General features: G+C 31.0%; 1 protein-coding gene across 3 annotated transcripts in view; it reads right to left on the reverse strand.

Annotated features, from left to right (window-relative positions):
* LOC126734519 (peripheral plasma membrane protein CASK) overlaps positions 1-26,340 on the reverse strand; it is a 681,912-nt gene that overhangs the window by 613,002 nt on the left and 42,570 nt on the right. For all 3 annotated transcript variants that reach the window (XM_050438187.1, XM_050438189.1, XM_050438188.1), the window contains exons 2-3: positions 21,433-21,545; positions 21,270-21,375 (exon numbers count right to left, since the gene is read on the reverse strand). In XM_050438187.1, the coding sequence (XP_050294144.1) occupies positions 21,270-21,375; positions 21,433-21,545 (219 nt within the window). The remainder of the gene's footprint in view (positions 1-21,269; positions 21,376-21,432; positions 21,546-26,340) is intronic.

Consider the following 26,340-nt stretch of genomic DNA (forward strand, 5'->3'; position numbering starts at 1 on the left):
ACATATTTCCAGCACCCATTATATTTAATTTTACATCCAGTAAAATTAATAATAGATTAGATTCTAATTTACTTCAGTCAAATTTTGTTGAGCAAATCAATACCTTTACTGAGTTTTTATTTAAAGGTTTACCTTTTTAAGTACTATTTTTAAATTATCCATAGTTCAAAATGGATATTAATCAGTTAAAAAAGAACCGTACTTTGGCCAAAAGTAAAATATCAAGGGTTTTAAATTCACTTGATAAGAAAAAAGATATTGAAATTGATATAACTTTTTTTGAAACCAAAATAAATCAGTTGCAAAACGCGTTAGATGCTTATAATTTAGCTCAAGATGAAATTGAATATCAGTTCGAGCTGAATTCAACTTTAGATAATAGTGAACCAGATGATGAAGATAGGGTATTAATAGATGAAAAATGTGATATAGGATTTGTTTTGTGTCATAATAAAATTAAAGAGTTGTCAGGTACTTTAAATACTTCTTTACAGCGTTCTAATGCATCGCCAGCAGTAGTAGGAAAATCAATGATGTCTCCCTCTACAAATATTTTACAAATAATAAAAATTAAACATTTTACGGGTAACATGTCAGAATACCCTTCCTTTATGCAAATGTTTGAGTCAATTGTTATACAAGATAACACATTATCAGATATACAAAAATTTGCTTATTTAAAATCCTGTTTACGAGGTGAGCCACTTGAAATAGTTGAGCATTTATCTTTTACTAATGAAAATTTTACTACAGCTTTAGCTTATCTTAAAGAAAGATATGAAAATAAAATAACTGTCTTAAATGCACACATTGGTGCAATTTTAGATGTTCCAGTTGTGTCAAAGGTTAACTCAGCTAATCTTAGAGATTTTGTTAATAAATGCAAAGGAAGTATAGGGTCTTTAAATAACTTAAACTATACTAAAGAAGAATTGTTTGATGTTTTAGTAATTTATCTGTGGATAAAAAAGGTAGACATAGGTACACGTAAAGCTTATGAAAGTGAACGTAGACAAGACCAGTTGCCTAGTGTTACTGACTTTATTAAATTTGTTGAAAGAAAATGTGTAACTCTAGAAAATTTGTCAAGTAATGAACCTCAAGTTCAAAAACCAAATAGGGTTCGAACCCATACTTCCTTACACACAAATACAAATCAAGGTAACAATAAAAAATGTGTATACTGTAATGAAACTTCACATGTAATTTTAGGCTGTAATAAATTTAAAGGTTTATCACTTACAGGAAAGAGACAAACTGTTTCATCAAAACAGTTATGTTATAATTGCTTGGCTTCTCAGCACAATTTAAGTAATTGCCCTTCTAATAAAACTTGTATTTATTGTGGCAAAAGACAACATTCCCTTCTTCATGATTTTCAGCAATCCCATAGTCCAAGCTCGAATTTACAAAACAGAGTTAATCAGAATCGTTTTAGCCAGACTTCACGATTTGCAACCAGATCTAACCAAGGATCAATACATGGAAATTTCCAAAATAATCAATCTGTCAGAAATCATACGAACAATATTCATTCCCAAATAAACAATAATCAAAACCATTCTATGGTCGATCAAGAATTTACTTCACACAATAATTGCAGGCAAAATAATAATAATCTAACTGCTGCTAATGTATCACAAAATGAAGTGAGTCAACATTCCGAAGAGACCCACACAGTTTCAAATTTGTCTACCAAAAACTGTCAAGTCCTTCTAGCTACTGTCTGTTTAACCTTGTTAGATGCCGATGGCAACCCAGTTACCGTCAAGGGTATTTTAGATAATGGATCTCAAAACTCCTATATAACAAGTTCTCTTATTGAAAAACTAAAATATATTCCATATAACAAAACAACACGAGTTTCAGGTATTGCTCTGTCTCATAGCGTCTCACAAAAAATGGTGGATGTCATTTTACATTCCAATTTTAATCAAAAATCTTTTAAGTTAAGTTGTGTAGTGCTTCCCAATATTACATGTTCCCTTCCTCATATAGAAATTAATACATATGCATGGAATATTCCAAGTAATATATTCTTAGCTGATCCCAACTTTAAAATACCCTCAGAAATTGATCTTCTTATAGGCTCAGACCTATATTATCAATTACTTACCCCTGGTATGATTAGTTTGGGAAACAAAATGCCTACCCTACTTAACACTCATCTTGGTTGGGTAATTGGAGGTTTATATCCTTCACATTCCAATTCAAATATTTCTACTGCACATCTGAACGTAATTCAATCAGGTCAAGACTCTGTTGCCTTTTTTGCTCAAAATGATGAACAAAAATGCCTTGAAACCATTGTTGCAAAGTTTTGGGAGTTAGAAGAACTTCCACCTGTTAAGCTTCGCACCCCAGATGATGACTTGGCAGAATCTATATTTGTAAATACTACAAAAATCTTAGAAAATGGAACTTTCCAAGTAAACATACCTCTTAAAAATGAAGATGAGCACCTCAAGTTAGGTGATTCAATTTCAACTGCTCGTAAAAGGTTTGAAAATCTTGAGAAAAGGTTTGAGAAAAGTCCAGAATATTATATACAGTATAAACAATTTATCGAGGAATATGTGTCCCTAGGTCATGCAAGATTTGTTCCTCTTACTCAATGTAATGAGTTTTTCCAACAAAAATACTTTTTTCCACATCATGCAGTGATTAGAGAGGACAGTGCAACCACTAAATTGCGTGTTGTGTTTGACGGCTCTTGTAAAACTTCAACAGGGTATTCTCTCAATGACATAATGTTAAAGGGTTTTCAAGTACAGCCAGATTTATACGATATTTTGTGTCGTTTTCGCTCGTTTAAGTATGTTCTGACTTGTGATATTGAAAAGATGTTTAGACAAATATTGGTTAATCCTGAGCAAACCTTTTTATTGAATATTCTTTGGAGAGAAAGACCTGAGGATCAACTCAAATGCATTGAATTGTTAACGGTTACTTATGGCACTAATAATGCTCCTTTTTTAGCCACTCGTGTGTTAACTGAAATAGCACAGAACAACTCATTTGACTATTCAGTCGCATCAAATGCTCTTCTAAACCAAACTTATTGTGATGATATTTTAGGAGGTGTTGATGATTTTAATGATCTTAAAATTCTGTACGATCAACTCAACTCCCTATTAAATAAGCATGGATTTCCATTGCATAAATGGTGCAGCAATTCACCACAATTTTTGTCAGCATGTACTGACCAACTTTATTATTCAGAAGTGGAATTTAAATTTCATTCAACCCCAAATTAAGTTCTCGGATTAAAATGGAATCCAGTAGTCGATTATTTTTTAATTTCAAGTCCTAAGAAGACTTTTCCTGAACCCTTTACTAAAAGAAAAATCCTTTCAACAGTAGCACAGTGCTACGATCCTATCGGATTCTTGTCACCAGTCATTGTTATTGGTAAGCTGATTATTCAGCATATCTGGACTTTAAAAATTGATTGGGATACACCCTTAAAGGATAGTAATGTAATTATCCAGTGGAAAAACTTTGTTGACAATTTACATCTTCTTCAACATCTCAAAATTCCAAGATATTTCTTTTTGGATAAACCCTTAAAGGAAATTCAGTTACACGGCTTCGCAGATGCAAGCATGAAAGCCTATGCTGCCTGCGTTTATATACGCACATCCTATTCGGATGGTAGCATTTCTAGTTTTCTGGTCTCATCAAAGTCTAGAGTCTCTCCTCTAAAAAGTATTACACTTCCTCGATTAGAGCTTTGCGCTATGCTTCTGCTCTCACAATTAATCACAAACTCATAAACATTTATGCTAATAGATTTAAAGTAGATTCAGTAAATCTATGGTCTGATTCCGAGATAGCCTTATCTTGGATTGAGTCTCATGCATCCCGTTGGAATATATTTATTTCTAATCGCGTATCCAAGATACAGGAATTAACCTCTGAGTTTACTTGGCGGCATATTAAATCCTCTGACAATCCAGCAGATCTACCCTCTCGAGGTATTTCTATTACTGATCTTTTAACTTCTAAAATGTGGTTTCATGGACCAGCCTTTCTAGAGCTTCCAGATCTTGATTTGACAAAGTCTAAAAAATTTCAGAGTTTAAATAACTTGCCAGAAGAAAGAAAAATTTCGTTACTTAGTACTGAAGTATTAAATCAGGATGTTTTTTGGTCTAACATTTTTAAACGCTTTTCAAGTTTCTTGAAATTGCAACGTACAGTAGCATATATGCTTAGGTTCTTACATAATTGCAGAAATAAAAACATTAAAAATTCTGGCCCTTTAAAGGTCCAAGAATTAAGAGATTCTCTTAACCAAATAATACAGGTCATACAATCCAAATATTTTTTAAAGCAAATTTCTGAGTTAAAGTCAAATAAAAATATTTCGGATAAGACTTTGAGAAAACTGAACCCCTTTATTGATTCAAATGGATTTCTAAGAGTTGGTGGAAGATTGGAAAATGCTAATATCCCGTTTGACCACAAACATCCATTACTTCTACCGTCTCATAACTATGTCGTGTCATTGATGTTGAAATATGAGCATCAGCGACTTGGACACGCAGGTGCTCAAAATGTTCTTTCAAATTTCCGATCCAGATATTGGCCACTTAATGGTCTTAGAGACCTTAAGAGAATAATTTCAAAATGTGTCACATGTTATCGTTTTAAAGCGCAACCAGCTCAACAAATCATGGCAAACCTTCCCAAAGACAGGGTGTTAGTATCTAGACCTTTTAGTCATGTTGGTGTAGACTATGCAGGGCCATTTACCATAAAATCTTCCAACCTTCGTAAGGCTCCTAGAATAAAGGCTTACTTGGCTATTTTTGTTTGCATGTCTTCTAAGGCCGTTCACCTGGAAGTAGTCTCCAGCATGACCACTGAAGACTACCTATGTGCTTTGAAGCGATTCATAAGTCGTCATGGTAACCCATCTATGATCTTCAGTGATAATGGGACCAACTTTATAGGTGCTAAGAACCAATTATATGATATTTATTCATTCTTCAATAAAATTGAAACTTCTAATCAAATTAAGGAATTTTTGTCTCAGAGCGAAATAAAATTTAAGTTTATTCCTCCACGAAGTCCTCATTGGGGAGGAATATGGGAAGCTGCCGTTAAAAGTGCCAAGCATCATATCCATCGTATTATTGGTCAAAGTCATTTTACCTTTGAGGCTTTCTATACCATACTTGTACAGATAGAAGCAATTCTTAATTCACGTCCCTTATGTCCCTTATCAAATGACCCAAATGATTTTCAAGTTTTGACTCCTGGTCATTTGCTAATTGGTACTAGTTTGATGTCATATCCTGAAAAAGACATTTCTTTAATCCCTGAAAACAGATTAACGCTTTGAAAACGTATTACTCAAATAAAACAATTGTTTTGGAAAAAGTGGACTAAAGACTACCTAAATCGTTTGCAAAATCGACCAAAATGGTTTCAAGAATTTCCAAATATAGAACTCAACTCACTTGTTCTTCTGAAGGAAGATAACTCTCCACCATTTCATTGGTCACTTTCCAGAGTCATAGAAGTCATTCCCGGAGATGATGGTAAAGTAAGAGTTGTGAAACTTAAAAACAAGGACGGAGTTTTTACTCGAAGTGTGGCCAAGGTCTGTCCTTTGCCTCAACAAGATATACCTGAAACCTTTTTGTCCTCATTAAATTAGTTGGGGATACCTATGTAGTTTGGAGCAATTTGCTCCAACCGGGCCCCAAAATGTTGCGAAATCAATTTCTCAACACAGACAAATTAAATTTGTCTCAAATAATAACTACAGTCTACAAAAACTCTCCGATACCTGGAATTGGTGTCTGGGTCTGTCTTGCCCCGATCAAGCCGCGGCGACACGAAATTTACCCCGCACCACACCCAGTATGACGATAAATGCAAACCAGGCAAGATCTCTGCTCCGTCCAGCCAGCGACGTAAAATCAAAAACCCAAAACATCGAAGTCGATGTTAATTTTGTTTCACATAAGTTGATCTTCTTAAAGAGTTAGTTAACAGTTTGTGTCTTTTGACGGAAATGGTGCAAACCTTTCCCGTACATATCTTTAAATGGGAAAGATCTGTTTCCTGTATGTAATAATTTAAATAAAAAGCAAATTTATGTTGCGAAATTGAGCGTTGCAGTTAAAATCGTTGTAAACTAGCTATTAAATTGCCTTTAAGTTAAAGCATATTATTTTGTGGGCGCTTCGTAAGAATTGTGAACAGAAAAGTCAACATTTATAACATTTTCCATGAACAGTTTTAATAACTAGTGAGGAGGCTGTTACTGAACCGAGGACAAGACTATTGAACATTTTGTGGAAGCGTATAGTGTGGAAGCAGCAGTGTATTGGATTTTGTTTTTCTGTGTCTTCACATAGAAACAAGGTACCTTTGTAATTTTCACTTGTGTGTTTTATTTTAAACAATAATAATTTTGTTACGTTATTTGTATTAAGGCCAAAGGGTTTAATTTAGTTAATTACTTTTGTCTTGGTGTTTAATTAAATTTAAAATTTATTTTTATTCGAGTGCTTGCTGGAATGAGTGTGTTTGCTTAGTAATAAGTTTTAGGTTTTTAGTTGTTTAAAGAAAATTACCGTTTTTATATTTAATATAAGATATTTAGGAGAAAATTTGATGGAAATTTTATTTACTAGCCTTATGTCAGTCCTTTCGTAGTGGCGTGTTAATATTAAGGTATTAGCACAATCTCTTTAAACCTCTACTAAGTTTAATGTTTAAACTCTAGTCACGAAGTTTAAATAAGCAGTGAAAGAGATGTTAGGTATGGAGTACCCCAGGGAACTGTATTGAACGCTGGTTAGTTTTGCAGATGACACCGTTTTACTTTGTAGATCAAAGTCTTGGCAAATTATAACAACCCAAATTAAAAAAGACTTTGTGGAATTAAAAAACTGGTTTCAACACAATAAATTAACTTTAAATATACAAAAAACTAGCTACATGTCTTTTGCAGAAGTTCCCTTCAAAGGCTTGGCAACATTAAGATTGGGTATTGTGAAATACCCGAAGCAACATCTTTTAAATATCTCGGTATTAAAATTGACAATTTGTTGAAATGGGACCTTCAGGTCGATGAAATGGTTCAGAAGTTAAGCGGACTTTTCTCAAAAGTTATGTACCTTCGAGACTTTTTGACTACCGAACATCTAAAAATTGTATATATGTCTCTTGTACAAAGTCATTTAGTTTATGGTATTTTGGGATGGGGAAGCGTTTCTGAAACACATATACAAAAATTAAAATCAATTCAAAAATGGTTTTTAAAAATCATTTTTGGCAGAGACAGAATATGTCCCACTGATAACCTCTTTTCTGAAAGTAAGATATTAGATTTGCGTCTAATAAGAGAGAACTCTATTGTTTAGAAATTCTTAAATATATAAATAAAAACAAGATAGAGTTAAATATTAACCAAAATTCATCTACTAGACAGAACAACTTTGCATATCCAACCACGACTCGTAAAACTCATGGACAGAGGAGCTTAAAATATTTTGCTGCGAGATTGTATAACATGCTCCCAAATGATATAAAGATTGTTGAAGTCTTTAACTCTTTTAAACGCAAAGCCAAAAACTGGATATTTTTAAAGGGAAGAGAAGTTTTTAATAAATCTTAAATACATCCATTAGATGCTTTTTGTTACAGGGTATTTTGAAATATCAACTTACAGGTTTATATTGTTCTGAGTGTACCCTGAAACGAACTTTCTAACCCGGTTATAGTCTGTTTACCCAATAAGGACATAATTACCTAAATTTGACATTTACCCGATTATGTAACCATAAATCACGCACAAGTGTGTATAGTGTGCTTCAGTGATATTTCTAAACGTTTATGTATTTTTTTATTTATTGTATTGGTTAATAAGTGTATTATGTATATTGTTTAATAAACGTTATTATTATTATTATTATTATTATTATTATTATTATTACTAACATAAGCGGCCAATAGAAAAAGACAAATAAAAGTATTAACTTCTTTTTTCAGATCTGCTGTCTCGATTGTCTTGGTCTTATCTTTAAGCACACTAGCAATGATTTCACTGTACTTTTTTGTAATTCACTTGACGCATTGAGGGGTAACTTATTTACAATATCAGAAAGAAATAAAAAAAATATATAGAAATCCGGAAACGCAAAGATATATATAAACACACAAATCTTTACATTATATGCCCGACATACTACAATGGCCGTCCAGTGTTTTGAACACTTGTTGTTGGTAAGAGAGTAAGTGACCTAACTTCAGACAACACCAGAAATGAAATAATTCTTTCATGATTCGAGAGTTTTACGAAGGATTGGTATATTAAACAGCTTTGCTAATATTCATCTAACAAAGGAGCTTTAGAACAGACTTAATAGCCCTATTAATCATACTTCCAATATTTCTACAACGTATCAGGTTTATACATTTAAATGATACAACTGAGTCGCTTCCAATAGGACCGATATAATTTTCATGTGATCCATTTTTGATAAAGAATTGAAATCAACGATTGAGATAATCACTTTGTCACAGAGTCTGATCACTTTCTCAGATACATCTCCTAATGGAACACAGACCTTTTGCAAACAAACACTTTATTATCAGAATGGTCTAAAGTATAAAGGTCTAAGAACTAAGATTCTGGAATTTAAAAATGCTACTTCTTAAAGGATTAAACGAGGATTTTTCCAGTCGAGAACTCTTATACAGTTGTTCGTACAGATCAGTAGTATGGTGGCTTAATATAAAATCAAAAAGAGACATACAGAAAAAAATTATTTTTATTTTTTTACCAATTAACTTGCAATAAAATCCATAGCAATCACCTATTATTATTATCGTATTAAAACTCTGGGGTATTGGTATCGTAATACAGCAAGTTTTTGCTTTAAGTGGAAGATATTACGAATTTCGATATTTTTTGAGAGTGCTCTCAATAAATAATAAAATATAAAAAAAAAATTAAAATTTAATTTTATAATCAGTCAATATTTTTGTCACATAAGTATCAAATCTTGCTAGTTAATTACTAAGCTTTTAACATTAACAAACGGCTTTGTTTATCAGAAATATAATATTAACCACAATAAACTATGTAAAAAATCTAAAAAAATACACAGGCCAAAGTCTTAGAAGCTAGAAAATCTGCTACAAACCGCTATCAATGGAATAAACAAAATCTCAGAGTATATGCTCAAAGCGTTATGTTTTGACAGTTGATTAGCACAATTAAAGGTTATTTATAATATTACTCTGTAGAGTCAGATTAAGTGTTTTTCGTTGGTAAGCCATTATTTATAATTATTTTTATATTATACTGAGTGCTATTTTTATTTATGATTTTTAATATGACTAATAATAATGTATTCTCGACAAAACTCGTACGCAAGAAAGTGAAGTTTTTTTAAGCCGATTTATTCGTTTTTTATTCCAGTTGAGGTGAATAACAAAGAAAATTGTGAAAAATTCTTTTAATAAGATCCAAAAATATATAAAAATAAATATTTCGATTGAGAGAGAATCGACACATCAGCTATACAGGATTCCTTTTTCTTGCCATGTGAGAATATTTGGTAAAAAATTAGGCTTCCAACGAAATCCAAAGACAAAGCTATGATTCTTGGTTTTGAGTATTTTCCTTTTAATTTTCTTATTCAAACTTCTTATCGGGCATTTATGAATAAAATAAAAGATCTTAAAAACAACAATCCTGAACCATGCTTTGTTGTATTGAATTTTAATCTGAATTATATTAAGTGAAGTAAGGAAATTGATCTGCTTAGTGAATTCTCTATGTGCACAAGCTCTTCTTGATACATCTTCCTATTTAGAATTCCACCAGATTAGATTAACTTTATCTTTAATTCCTTGCAGAATGACTACCTGAACTCTTATTTTGTCGAAAGCCGAACAGCATGATCCTTCACTTCCAGTACCTTTTGTTTAACATATGAAAAATCTCAACCATTCTTCTGAAACTAAATAAAGAAAATAAAGAAAACATAAAGTTATGATTTCACAACACCTAGAGCATCAATAGGCCTTTAAAGCTATATCAAAGGCTATTCCAGCTATAACAAATAGTAACCAAACACTAGTCTACAAATATCACCAGGCCAACTATGAGGGTCTTAATGTTTATTTTTTAGCACATCACGGCATTGTCGGCATTTCTGAACAGCACTGAGCAGTCTTAGAACTAACGAGTACGACCTTCTATGATATAATGACTGAAGGAATACAACAGTATGTACCCAACAAGTTCATAATATATGACAAATATCCAAATTAGTACAGCCCTTTGACACAAAAATTTCTAATACAGAAAAACTTAGCCTACCCCATATACAAAACATGTGGTTCAGCTTATAAATATTTGATTTACTCAAATCTGCACAGATAATTCAAATATCATATTGACTTGTCTTATGTAGAATTTATCTCAAACATAAAACACACAATTCCAATTAATATCAAGCAATTTTGGATAGACATAAACTCTCGAAGAAGGATGCTGGTATTCCTGCCGTAATGTATCATAATGACATTCCATTTTGTGATTTTAAGTCCATGATTTTCAAGTATGCTACTTGGACCATTCTGCAAGTGCTATGGATGGGATTTCCCGCATACCCTAGCATCATATGCCAACAGCCTATTCACTCATCACTTTACAGAGAAAGAGATTCAACAACACCTAGGAAACTTGAATGAAGTAAGAATCTGACGGAATTCCACCTGTATGTTTAAAGGGCTACCTAACTTTACGTTTTACCCCATCATGTAGGATATTACAAATAACATTTAATGACAGCTTCTTTCCTTCTTGTTAAAAAAAATGTACACTCTTGCCTGTTTTTAAATCGGGTCACGTAAAAAGATGCTTCGAAAAGTCGTATGTGAGATTGACCATGCAAGAATAGTGACTTTACTTAAAGAAGACTACTCTTAAAGGTTTGTCGCTAATAGAGTTGGGGTTAAGTAAAGTGTGTTTCGCACTTTAATCCAGTTAAAGTTATTTCCAGAATAATTCTCTTCATGAAAGACTGAGACGTGGTAGAAGGCGTGTAACTAAACCGTTATATTCACTTAATCATTCTAAGAAAGCCAAATATGGCAATACCAGCACTCCAAAGAGATATGCGTGATAGTTTGGGAGTTCAAGCATCAATCTCTACATTGCTGTAAGTTGATTCATTACAGAAAGGTAAATTTTTATATTTACTTTTTGATTGACACCTCAATTCAACTGAATATATTCTGTGATCAAAACTATTGGTAGTAATTTAACAAATCTATTAAATAAGATTGTTTTATTTTATCAAATAAAGAGTAACTAAATTAATTTTTGGTTTTCTCTTTCGCATCATTATAGCACTAATTAAGAAATTATAAGTATGAATTCTAACTTTAAAAATTTGATATCTATAATATTTAAAACATACAAAACACATCATTTTTTTATCTGTTTTTAGTAGTAAATTTGAACAAACAAATTAAATGATAATAAATTTTCCATTACATATTTGCTCTGTTGATTTATATCAATAGGTACGTTGAAGTTTTTTGAAAGTAGAGCGTATCTCACACAGTCATTTTAATTTAAGAAGGATAGTCAAGACTACGTACCGCCATAAATTTTAAATGTTAGCCGTACTCTAATAAATTAATCTGGATCAGCCATGACATTTAGGAAGCAACTAGAAACTACCTAATAATCGTCATGCAAAGGTAATCACAGTTAGAAAAAATCGTTTTCTACAATTTTTATTCATTAAAAAATGTTAAATTAAAGTTGCTCATTTATGATATTTGTGGGATACGTATTTATATTTTTTCATATTTTATTTTAATTTGAGTTTGACTAATTTACTGAATTACCCTTACCCTTATTTAAGTTTATATAGCCTCCAGCTGATCTTCAAGTTTATACAAGGCATATGAGCAAGGTACATATTTGAACGCAAGACTTTCAATTTCTTTAATTGCCAGTATCCGAAATAGAAAAAAACACAGTCGAGCTAACCTTGATAAATTATAGACACTAACGTGCGATAAATATACTTTTTTAAAACGAATGAAAATAACAAATTTTGGAAAGGACCGGGCAAAATCCAAAAGTAAAAATTAGATGCTAAGGTTTAGAGTTAGAAGTGTTTAAGTATGTTATTCATAAAATATTAAAAAAAACTAAAACTTTCTCCATTCCACATCCAAAAGAATCACAATTGTTCAAAAAGTTGTACACCTTTTGCTTACGGATTTTGAGAAACGATTGGGCTTTTATCCATTCATTATCAAAAAAAAAATCTGCTAAGCAAATGTTGTTAACTGACAATTTATTTAAATAGTCAGTAAAAATTGCTTTCAACTTTTTTATAAATACCTTAAATAAATAATATAAAAGAAAAGGGTAATAATGACAAAGAGATCCAACAGAATAACAATGTCAGCGTATTTTAGTTTCAAGATGAATGACTTTGTATTTTATTGTCTTTTTCTAGTATCTTAAGTTTTGATAAAATTAGGATCAATTTTAAACCAAGAAACTATGAAAAACACTAAATTATTTTAACTTTTTTTGCATCTTTTTCTGCATCTTTTGGCTTTAGTTTGCACCTTAACCGAACAATACCCCATAAAAAATTCCAAATATTTTTCCCAACTGCAGTTTTTCGTGTGCAGTGTACCAAAACAAAATTTTAAATTTGTATACCTAAAGTTAGGTAATGCGTAACTAAAGTAACCGGACAAAGACGTAATATACACCCTTTAGAAGTTTTTCAAACTAATGAATAAATCATTTATGTAAATAAAATTCCTTTACAATTCTAATAAAATAGCCAAATATTATTACGATAAACATACAAAGTTTTTTAATTAAATAAATTCACAAGGTTTAAATCAATAACGAACGGTGGTATAATAAATAAAGGTTTAATAAATAACTGGTTTTTATATTATTAATAGGGCTAAAGGGAAAGGCAATTTTATATTTATTGTTTAATACAACAAGGTAAAGTTCTTATTTATAGAATTTTTTGCAGACCGCCTATTTAATTAATTTGTTTTTCGTTTAGTCTTTTTCATCATCAGTCAATATTCCGATTAAAAATATTTTATACTTAGTTGACACACAGCAAGTATTGCAAGATCAATTGGAACAGATTGTTTAATAATAATTCAAAATGACGAAGTATAAAGTACTATTTGTACCAATTCCACATCATTCTTATATGCATTATGCATACTTAAGCATTGCATGTTTTATATATATTGTCATATATAAACGTTATAAATACACCTTATTCTCGAATAAGGGCCAATTTGAATTTCGATAATCAATTTCTGTTTATAAAAATCTAGAAACAAATCAACAGGTAGCAAAACCCTATTTTGACTTATCGAAGGCAATGGATCATAAACGAGTAATTCATAAGTGCAACAGTTAATGTCATATTAAAACATATGCTAATTTAACATAATATTAAAAAAAAATATAGATTACATTAGATTACGTACTATTTAGCACAAAGGAAAAGAGATCAGATCTCATAAAAGAAACAAATGCCGTAAAAACTAATTATTCATGAGAGACTGGGACTTATTTGTGATGGATTTCAGTATTTCTTGTTCGGTTTACAGCTTATATTGTTCCTATGCATTGGAAAGTGTCTACATTTATCACGATAAATTACACAAGAAGAGGGTTAGAAATGGGATCTAGAAATTATTCTAATTATCTGGTCTTATTTAGAACTATTTTCTTCATTTTCTCATACGCGAATATCTGGATGAAAAATTCGATGATTTAAAGACAACATCGAGAATTTTTAAAATAGAAACCAAAGGAGTTATAATAACAATTTATAGAATAATATAGTTGGACGCATATGGAAAACAGGATTCAAGGACAAAGGGAAGCATATATCTTCTTCAACAGTGCTAAAGAGTTCATATTAGTAATACATTGTCAAATAATTTTGTAGTACCCACTGGAATACATCAGATCCAATTTGAATGAAAAATAAAATAAATAAAAAAAGCTGAAAACAGTTTCTATAAAACAAAGGAGGAACAAAAGCAACCATATAATCTCATCCTTATCTGTAACCCCTTGCACATGGTAAAATGGACTTCTAAAATCTTAGATACCCACTTTTCAGAAAATTATTTTCTGTTTATTAGTAAAAACAATAAACAAAAACACTATTTTGAATTTTTTATTATTACATAATTAAATATTGAAAAATTATTTCCTTTATTTTGAAGACAATAATAAAGCCTACTTTCAAGATCTTCACTTACATTTACAAATGTTTCTCTGGATATAGTACGGCATTCCTAAACTATTCTAGGCTGGAGTTGCTCTAGTGACTCACGCATAGAATAAGAGGAACAGCAGTATAGAATAGAGGCTGCGTTTTAAAAACGACAAATTTAGGTTGGACAGGTTTTAGGAAAGAAGTCAAGAGGTTTTAGGTCCGGAGATCAAGGAGGCCATTCAATAGGACCTCTTCTTCCAATCCATCCATTGCCTAACGGGAACTACATAATAAGAAGGCTCTCCATCCTGTTGGAATTATAGTAAGCGTTCCTCTAAAGATTAATTTTCGTATATGTCCCCCTGATTTTCTAATTCCCGCACTATTAGTGCTTTGATACATCTGTAGCATTTCAGCATACATGTCGCCACTTAAATTTTTAGGTATAAATATTGGACCGATAATTCCATCTTCCATATACCAGCCCAAACATTAATTTTCTGGAGCTACTGGGTCGCTTCTCTATATACGCGTGGGTTCTCGTCATTCCAGTAAAGACTGTTTTGCTTATTATTATGCGCATTTAAATAAGAGGTGCACTCATCACTAAAGCAAATATTTTTAACCAGTCGAGTATTGAGGATCTGCCTTAATTAATATGATTTTATATCATATACCTCCTGTCTGACTTAGCGTCACCAAGTTCTTGCAGTATATGCAGCTTATAGAGATAAAACTTATGAAATTTAAGTACAATTCTTATTAATTCACGAGATATTACAGTTCCTAAAGCTAATTGACGAGTTAGTAAAATTGAATTCATTGCAAACTGACCCAAAATTTCAATTAACGCTGATTGGTCGACTGATCTCGGTTGATTTCTCTTTTTTTTTCGTACAGAACCAGTTTCTTCAAATTTCGCTACTAGTTGCCGAACATAATTTAGGCATACATTTTGACCTAAATGCCTTTCGTTAAAAGTTGAGCTGTCCCGTGCGAACCATAAATGAAAATAATATCTATACGTTTAGTTATGCTGTAGTACACCATTGTTAAAGTTAACATGTGCTGCTTTTCTTTTAAGCTGAACTAAAAGTCAACTGTTTTTAAAATAATATTACTAGTACTGTGATAATAAAGTGCAAATATTAATTAAAAAAAGCAACCCAGCAAATAAACCAATTAAAAATACTTACAGGCTTGACATGTTTAGAATTTAGGCTTGACATGCCAATATATCGGTAGCCATCATTTAAGGTCATATTTTTATTTGATTCAATGTGCAAGCAAATTATTCCACACTAGAGACCGTAAGATATATAATGCTTTATATATGTAATTTTTATATTACTATTTAGTGAGATCACCTTTAGTATTAACTTCTATTTACTTCTTGCAATTTTTTATTATTGTTCTATACCTGGCAGTATTTTTTGAAAGAACTTATCACCATTTTTGACCGTTTCAAAGTAAAGGATTTTGCGATCTACAATTTTCCATTTAGGACTTTTTCTTATAATCTGCTCTATCTGCACCAAATCGTTTTTAATAACATATACCAGAAATTAGCAAATTTCAAAATACTCATTATTCCTCACTTTAACTTCAAAGTGACTAAATGAATTCAAATCCATAGATGCGTTTTCCTGCCTATATTCAGTTAAAATATCAGTTAAAAATCCAAATAATGTCATTAAATATGCGCGACTAACCAATGATATTTCAGACAAGCGTTTACTATGTTTAAGTTTTCTACTATCCATGTTTCTCGTACTTTTTCTGCCCTTTTCATTGGATTACGCCTCTAAGTTTAGTAACGCATTACCAGAATATTTATTTAACATCTTATAATTTCAAACATCTAAACCCATCATAACCCATCCATCTCTCACAGTTTGATAATTGCCATATCCTGGCATCAGAAACGCAAGCTCGAGTCACATGTGAGTACCCAGGCGTAAATGTAGGAGAGGTTATTAGTGAGATAAAATACGACACTAATCAAGGAACTAATCAAGGATTGAACAATTATTTAAATAATAATAAAACATTTCAAAAATGTTTTTTTATTTATTGTTTTCTTTCATAAACAAAAGAATTTTTAAAAATGTGGCTTCAAGATAATATATCACTCGACCTCCCTTTCTATTTAACGTTTTAGGGGTATATCTTATCCTGTCCAAGAGGTTGCAGATAAGGGTGAGATAATATGCTTGTTTTTGTTCCTCTTTCGTTTTATAGAAACTATTTTCAGCGTTGTTTTGTTGCGTTTTTAGTTCTTAATTTATGACCATTTCAAGATGTTTAATTATTAGGGGTACAGGGCACAGGATGGTTTTAAATTTGAGTTATCTATTTTAACTGCTCGTAGGATTCGTCAAAAAGAGTTGATATACCAAAAATCACCTACATGAAATAGTGCATAATAAAAGAGATAAAAACACGAAAAATTGTAAAAAGTAAGAATGTTAATAAACACATTTTTGGTATTCTCGATGAATGTTGTGTAAATTTTTATCGTTTTTTTGTTTCCTGTTTTTTTCGCTTATGAAATTTTGTGATATTGTATCGTTTTCAGTACGAATCTTTGGTTCGATTAGTTGAATCAGTTTTTTAATAGACAAAAAAAAAGAATTTTTGTCTAATTATTTGGTGCAAAGGCTATGTCGGAAGAACTGCTCCTGAAAGTTTATAAATTGAGGAAGACATTTTAGAAAAAGTCGAAGACGAATTAGCAATATGTACTAGAGCCATAGCAGCTCAAACTGAAGTTTCTTATAGAAAAGTGTAGAAGACAGTACAACAAGAAAATATTATCCTTATCATTATTAACGGGTACAAGCGTTACAACCTAAAGATCATCCCAGAAGAGTTGTATTTTGCCAGTAACTTTTAGAACAGTTCAGCAGATATAAAGATTTTACAAAACTAATTTTGTATACAGACGTGGCCATATTTGCACGATGTGAGTGCAAAATTTCCACAATAAGCAGGTTTGTGCAGTAGAAAATCCACATGCCGTAAAACGATCTAATTTTCAACATATATTTTCATTAAATGTTGGACTGGCATAGAAAATGTCATGCTTATTGGACCCTTTTTTTTCCACCTCAACTGACCGGTGAAATTTATTTTGATTTTCTTCAACAGAATGTGCCACAATTATTAGACGATATTTCATGAACATCTAAATAATGAGTTTCCAAGTAGAGAGATAGACGCATTAAACCCAGGTCTTGGCCTTCTCACTCCCCAGATTTAACGCCGTGCGATTTTTTTCTGTGGAGCTATTTGAAGTTGTGTATCATGACAGAGCAGTAAATAATTATTTAATATATCATGCACACCAGAATTTTATTTTCTAAGCTTGTAAAGAATTGTGAATTCGCCGAGTAAAATTTTGTGTTTTGTGTTACAAATGGAGACAAATTTGAGAAATTTTTGTAAAACAGTAAGCATTTAACCTAATCAATATTGTTTTTAAATAATTTTTAATAAAGTGAAGTAACCCTCTTATTATACCACTTTTATATCAGTTATTTTTGGTATATCAGCTTCTTTTGACAAGTTCTACAAGGTGTTAAAATAACCGACTTAACTTTAGAAACGCCTAGTTTAAAGATGATCAAGGCACATTTTGTTTAAAGGGTCAAATGATTTTATAAGCAAGTTAAAAAAAGTAAAAGCAGATGCGTCAAAAAAGCAGCTTCTACGATATAAGATTGTATACTTTTATTGTATATACGTGACTCGTAAAGATACTTTAAAACGAAAGGAAATACCAAGGCGTATGATGTTATTGCTATGTGTCAATAAACTTATTCAAATAGACATTAGTTTGCCAGAAGTAATAAAACGGCAGTAAAAAAGTAATGAAGTATACTATTCATAGCAACTGGGGATAAATCATTCTCACACTGAATAATGAGCCTACTCAAGCGTATCATACACAAAAGCATGGTAATAATACACTGCTGAAAAGCATAATTTTTTTCAAATAAATATTTTTATACAACCCACTTCGCAGTATTTTTATGCGTCAGTTACAGATATTAATTTTTATTTATACAGGCTGATCCCACGCAAAGTGATTGTAGTAATAATTTTACGCTTATATTATAGAACATCATAAAACATTAATATGTATTCTTCTAAAATGACAAACAGTATATCACTTAATAGATCAAAAATTATGAAAACGGTAATAACATTAAAAAAAAATTAATTTAAAAAAATGTTGATTCCTATAGAATGCTTTTGTTCGTATAAGTGATTAAAAAAATTATAAACATTATATTTGTACAACCTGTTTCGTAATTTCCAAAAATAATGATTTTTTAAATTTTAAATGCGACACCCTGTATATTATTTAATACATACAACATATTTCATGTACAATATCCTATATCAATTTTCTTGGAGATATTGTTTTCCGATTTATCGCAAAAATTAACCTTAAAAACAAAAAGAATTATTTGGTTACATAATTTCATTCACGCTCAAAAACTTATAATTATTACTGTTTAACTTTTAATTAAACAATAATGTTCAGCATCTCAGGCGTGACTGAACTAAACGCAACCGTTATTCGTCTTTTTAATTGAGCTAAGTCAAAGGCTTTAGTTTTGTAGATACATTTTTTGACGTATCCCTATAAAAAGTCTAATGATGTCAGATCAGGAGATCGTGCTGGCCATTCCAGCGGACCTCTTCTCCCTATCCACCGATTTGGAAATATTCGGTTGAGGTACTGCCGAACATTGATTAGGTAAACTTGCTGATTTGCGATCTCCAACAATTCCTGCCCAAACATTGACATTTTCAGGGTGTTGGATATATTGTTCTCTCATCCAGTGAGGATTTTTAGATCAATAGCCGCAATTTTGTCAATTAGCATGATCATGAAGTGTAAGGGTGCCCTCATCAGAAAACAAAACATGCACTTATTGGACCTCATTGTTATTTAACTTTGCCATCATTTATTCACAAGAAAACTGTTCTCCTATCAAAATTGTCTTCCATGAGTTCGATGAATAACTAACATCGAACATTGGCGCTGCTGAACATTTTTGGATCTGTATGTGGATTTTTCTCAAACTCAAGCATAATATCAAATTCGGTATCATCACTTATTGTATTTGCATTGGCTTTTTTAATATGCCTTACATGTCCAAGCTCCCGAAACTGCTTTTCTATTTTGCTAATCGTGCCTTGGGATATAGGGGAAAAATTGGGAAATTTTTCATGGAATAACTGAGCAACGTGCATTTGTGTCCATGTGTTATCTTCGAACCATTCTTGTGATAAGCGATTAACGAAACTCAAACGACTATGACTGGTAGCCATTGCTGACAGATAATAATTTCCAAGGCCAAGCATCTTATACTAAGGTGTAACACAATTTTATTTTTATCTCGTATTAAAAAGGTAAGATCTATGGTGAAATTTCTTATGTTTACTTTTCCATTATCAAAACTAAAATGGAAAATGAGTATGGAGTGCGTTGGAACGAATTTTTGCAATAAATCGGAAAACGCTTAATATCTCCAAAAAAGTGAAAAATTGGAATAAGATATTGTACATGAAATATGTCGAGAATATTCTAAAGAATCCAATAATTGAGTATTATACAGGGTGTCACATTTAAAATAAGAAAGTTGATATTGGTCACTGCGACATGACACACTCTGTATAATTTTTATGGTTGAAAAAAATAGGCAAGTAAAAATACCAGTCGTAAGTGTTTTTTCAAGAAAACCCCAATTTATTTATTATGGAATTTACTTAATTTGATTGAACGTTAAATTAAAAGTTCTAAAGGTTTTAAAATGTATAAAATGCAAGTTTTTTCACTAAGCCGACAGTTATACCATCGTTGCTACTAAAACAATCTATTTTTAAAATTCTTGTTTATTGAAAAGTTTCATTTTTATGAAACAGCTATTAAAACTGCAAACGCCTACCCTTTATTCTTTGGGGCATTTCCAGTCCTCATTATATTAAATTATTTGATAAATTGTTTTACCAACATTTTTATAAATATGAATTTATAATTAATATAGTAAGTTTTTTCAGATGTATATTGTATAAAAATGATGCATTTTTATATTGCTATAAAGTTTTAATTACGTAATATAAACTTATGTTTGATAGAATCTATTAATCCCAGAAGTTTAAAATTGACTTATGTTATATAAATCAAATATATCTTTTAAATAAGAGTTTTGAGGACCACTGTACAACTGGCTCGGATATAGTGATACAAGTTTAATTTTATGTTATATGTAAAATTACTCTAAACAGCCAACAATAGAAAAAAATCATTAAAAGTACAAAAAAACAAACCGTTAAAATCCACAGTATAACAAATATTTAATTAAATATTGAACGTAATAAATATTTAACCGTATTTTAATTAAATGTATTTATAATACTGGGTATTTTAAGCGTTCGTTTTTTTGTTCTTTTGATACTACCTTTGTGACAATGGATGATTTTTTTTAATTGAACTAAATGAGAATATGGCCTATTAGTATTGTTTTTTTTAACTGTGCTGTTCCACAAATGTTAATAAAGATACACGAATCTTGAATAAAAAATACAATGAAATGCTTATAAAATAATTTAAAAAATGTTATTTCTAAATCCGTAAATATTAGCGGCATAGCTTGTATAAACACCATCCAATAAACTTTTTAAAAAAGTCCCTTAAATAAAACAAGAATTATCTAACTTGATTTATCTAATAACCATTTTCCCTTTTCCCAAGCCGAGCTTATTACAGATACTCGGGCTTTTCCAATTTATGACGAAGCTAGAGGTAATCAAATTTGTTTTTCCCAGCTACAAAGAGATACACGGAGCCCCTATTTGACAGTCTCCTAAAAAGGGAATTTTCCAGGTTGGATCAGGAAAAAATAAGAGTTGGTTTCTTAAGAATTTTATAAAATGTAAGTTTGCTTAGGATGCAGATGCTGTAAAATAACTTACTATTCGAAAACCATATAAAGCATCCCCTCTGAAGAGTAGGTCTCGAGTAGCTCGACGATATGTGGATGTTTGAGCATGTGACATATCGTGGCTTCTCTCTTCAGATCTAAAAAAACATAATTTTTCCATATATTATAATATTCAAACAAAAATTAAAATTTACCATTTGTGCTTAGTCCGGGACTAGAAGTGAATTTTGCTACGTCCACGATTTTGACAGCGAACTGCTGGCCAGTCTGTCTGTGGATGCATCGTCGAACTATACTGAATGGCCCCCTATAAATAGAAAAATAAATAAATACATTTGTAACATAGTTGTAAGTAATAAGATAATAAGAAAAAAAAGTTGTCCAATTAAAATCTATCTAATTGATAGCAGCATGTTTTTATTAGGCATTTTATTTATATACGGCAAAAATAAATCTATCATGCTAGATAAAATTAATAAGTCTTGATATGATTTTTTATGCGCTGACGTGGTTGCTCCTTTTTTAACCAATATTATACATTCTTGCCTATAACATAACTATTTCTTGACGGTTGGAACATTTCAAAAATACATCCGCTATTAAAAAAAAAATATACATTAGTGTTGGAAGGCATGGAAAATGTAACGAATGTGCAAATCAGAGAGTATCTTGATAGGCATAATATTTTACCAGTATATCAATCAGGTTTTAGATCGGGCTTTAGTTAAACTTTTTTAAAAACTACTGATGATATTGAAGCTATCCGATTGAGGCAAGGCAACTACTCTAGTGCTTTTAAAAGTTGATTTAAATTCTTTAATTAGGGACTATCTGATAAACAGAAAACAGTACGTTGAAAGTAGTCGCGGTTTATCATTGGTGAAATCATATATGATGTATCACAAGGTTCTATACTAGGGTCTATTTTATTCGGCATTTATTCCTGTAACCTGACAACATACCTTAAACATTGCAATTATCAGGAATACGTAGATGATATACAGTAATATTTATCATTTATTCCTGAAAAAAAATTGTGTTGCTGAAAATGTCAATAATGATCTTTATCGGCTAATTGGATTTTCTTTAAAACATAATGACAGACACCTTAAGACTTATTTTAAAGGAACGTGATGAGGCTTTGACTAAATACAAATATCACAAGTATTTAGAAAATTGGAGATATTACACGGAGTGTCATAATTTTGCATTGGCATCAATAAGACGAAAAAAAGCTGCATATCTTGCAAGCTTGGAGAGTGACAAAACTGGTAAAAAACTGTGGAAAGATCTAGAAACTTTAAATATTAAAACAACCAAAAATAATAACGAGCTGCCGTTTAATATATCTGATCCAAATCAAATAAATGATTTTTTTGTAATCGTCTTTAATATATCTGATAAATGTGTAAACAAAATTAACTTCTACTTCAGTAATAAATTTACCGAGGATAATTTTCATTTTTCTTTAGTAGACCAAAATACTGTCGAAAAAACTATAAAAAATATTAGGTCCAATGCCTCTGGTGTGGATAACATAATTTGACGTATGTTACACTTATGTCTCCGTAATCTTCGTAATTAATTAATTTTCCCGTAATCTCCAAAGTTCTCGAAAGAATAGTCTATATGCAGCTGTCATCATTTTTAATGTCAAATAATATCCTCCCTTCCTATCAGTCTGGTTTTAGGAAACATCATCATTTGATGTCATCAGCATTTGATGTCATCGATCATGATTTGCTTGTAGCGAAACTGAAATATTATGGCTGTAGTGATGTTGTTTTGTCCTTTTTTAAGACTTACAGAAAGTAAGGGTGAATAATGAATATTCTGCTTCGAAAAATATTATTTCTGGTGTCCCACAAGGGTCGATCCTAGGCCCATTATTATTCCTTATACAGGGTGTTCATTTGAAAACTTCCCATCACGGATTTATCGAAAACCAATGTTAAAAAAAAACGCCGAAATACGTCAAAAGGTTTGTCAAGGGGGACAACTTTCTAACCTAAAATTACTTCATCCCCTTTCACCCTCTCCCCCCAGGGTCATCCCCTTAAAAATTTGAAATGGCAAGGGGTATCGAGTAATAGCTTGTTTAAAAGGTCTTTCGAAGTCTTTTATTTTGACGTTTGATTTTTTTAAATCGGTCGATTCGTTTTCGAGAAAATTAGAAATATCTTTGTTTGTCTTAATTTGTTCAGATAGAAAACAAAAATATGAAAATATCAGTTTTTATTTCAATAAGTGTTTAAAATGTTGCCCGTTTTTAGCCAAACAATGATATAGGCGATGTTCAAATTCCTGACGGACATTTTCAAAAACATGTTGTGGAATATCATGGCAGCTGTCGATGATGCGTTGACGAAGTTCATCCAAACTTTCACGTTGGGGAGTAAACACAATAGATTTCAAATGACCCCATAGAAAAAAGTCTAACGGCGGTATATCAGGAGATCTAGCAGGCCATTCTATAGGCCCCCTTCGCCCTATCCATTTATCTGGAAACTCGTCGTCTAGCCATTGTCGAACGAGAAGAACATAGTGAGGAGGAGCGCCGTCTTGCTGGAAATATATTTCAGACGTTTCTTTTTTTGTTTTTTTTTTCTTGTTTTCTCCATTTAAACTGTGATTGTTAGAAAGGTTAAAAGTTAAAGAGTAGCTTTTAAGCTTAATCTTCGCCTTCTTTGGAAATGTAGTATTAAGTAACATTGTAAGATTAATATTGCTTTATTTTTAATAAAGACATATTATTATTATATTATAATTTTAACATTAATGCATCCAAGTCGAATGGAGAGTTGCTATGAAATAGCAACTCTAACTCTCCATTTTGATTATGTTTGGAGTCTCGCATCGCATAGACACCATAGATAGTCTTTCTTCTTTACAAAAAATTAATTTAAGTAATGCCTTCGTGTTGAGTCATTTTGATTTAACAGACGTTGTATATAGACCATACCTAGATACTACTGAGAAAAATCAGATTTAGCGTGTACAGCGTTTTATGTTTACGGTTTATATATGGAATTCGTTTTCTCATATTTGACGAACAAAATACGATCTAGGACCGACGTACAATCATTGTATTTAAATCGTAGAGGAACAATCTCTCCACCTCTGCATATCACAGCATTTTACGAAAGGTGAATCTCCTACAATATTTACTTACTCTATAATCAAATTCCAACAGGGTTTAAGAATTTATTAATCGGTGGATTTAATTATCATCATAAAAAGTTGTACTACATTAAATTTTAGCAGTAGACAATCTTTCTATTTATGGGGCATCGTATTTTGTTGATTTCGTTTTTGTAGGCTCTAGGTCAATACAATATTTAGACTTGGAAAAGTTTGGATGCTAATTTGGTAATGTTTTGTGTTTTAAACATAGTATCTTTTTAAAACTGCTTTTAATTTTTTTTTTACGATTTCTATTCTTGTTAAATCACAATTTAATGAAATGTGTAGTAGTTTTTTGGTACGGCAAATAACTTTTTTTTAACACATATTAAAGCAATCAATTTACAAAATTAATATCAACAGTACAATCATAGTTATCATTATATCTAGACCCTAAGTATACAGTACTTCTTATGTGTACATGACTAACTTCAAAACAATGCTTTATTAGCATTACTTTTTGCTTTACGTGGCTATAAGAGTAAAAATTAGACTAATTTTAATTATGTCATAAATTTTCTAACTTAGTTATAAACTTACTCATTAATGGTCTGTTTAAACTTTTTAACAAATTTATTTAAAGACAATTCCAGTTTTATTTGAGTAGACGAAATTAACATTCGGTTTATTGCAAGTTTGCGCCGCTTCATCAATATGGTTTCTTAGGGCAACATTTGATCTAGGACATGTTTAGTCGAATGTTATTTCTTAAACTATATGCATGTTAAGCACTTGAATACACTATATTATATTTTGACTTTATTGGCATATTTATTATTTTAAAAATTAGTTTTGCCTGTTCTAATTTAAGAATTTGTTCAATAGATTTAATTTTTAATAATGTGTATCAATCACTATCATATATCAATCATATATCAATCACTTGAAGGCATAAGATGGATCTAGATCAAAAAAAAAATTAAAGTACCTTATTTTGTAATATTTCAACTTTTTGAAAATTTGATTTACAATAGGTCCCTATACTGGTATATGATATCGCAAGATTGAAAAGATATACGCGTTATATATTTTACACTTAGCTGCATTACTTCGGAAATGTTTACATTTGTTAAAAGCTTCAGTGAAAGCTATTATTTTATTTTTCATATGGTTACTCCAATTTAAGATTCTCATCCAGTGTAAATCCCAAATATTTTATATTGCTGATCTTTTCCAAATATACCCTATTTAGACTTATATTAATGTGATTAATTTTTTTGCTTAAAAAGACTACACTTAGTGCTGTCTAAATTGATTGACTATATTTAGTAAGATCTTGATTTACTTTAGCTCATAGTATATCACAGTTATTGCTGGTATATAATAAATAACAGTGTCGTCAGCAAACGTATAATACTGGATATCCAGTTCTGCTGCTCGGAGACTGAGGACATACAATGAGTACAACAGGGGGCGTAGTACGGACCCCTGTGGCACACCATAATTAAATGTTAGTATATCACTTTCCTGGTTATTTACCTATATATATTACTTTCTATTAAGTAACTATGACCCAGTCGTGAAAAGCGCAAGCCCGTTCCCTTCAGCTTGTTTAATGTTGTGATTACCACATCAAAAGCCTTTCTAAAATTGACAAAAACAATAGTTATAATTTTACCCTGGTCTAAGTTAGTTGAAACAGAATTCATTCGGTCAATGGTGGCGCCTAATCTTCTACTATTTTAAAAAAACCCATATTAATATAAATCGTATAACATATATTTTTCTATGGATAATAGCATGTGTTTTTTTACTGTTTCCATTATTTTGAAAATACACTTATTATTAATAAAGGTATGTAATTATTTAATTGAGTTTTAAAGCCAGATTTATAGACAAAAAAGGGGAATAATTCACCTGCACTAAGAGCATTATTTATAACCTGGACCAGAATATTTAACATATTTCCTTTTATGTTA

The sequence above is a fragment of the Anthonomus grandis genome, chromosome 3 (genome assembly GCF_022605725.1).
Source record: "Anthonomus grandis grandis chromosome 3, icAntGran1.3, whole genome shotgun sequence".
Taxonomy (NCBI): domain Eukaryota; kingdom Metazoa; phylum Arthropoda; class Insecta; order Coleoptera; family Curculionidae; genus Anthonomus; species Anthonomus grandis.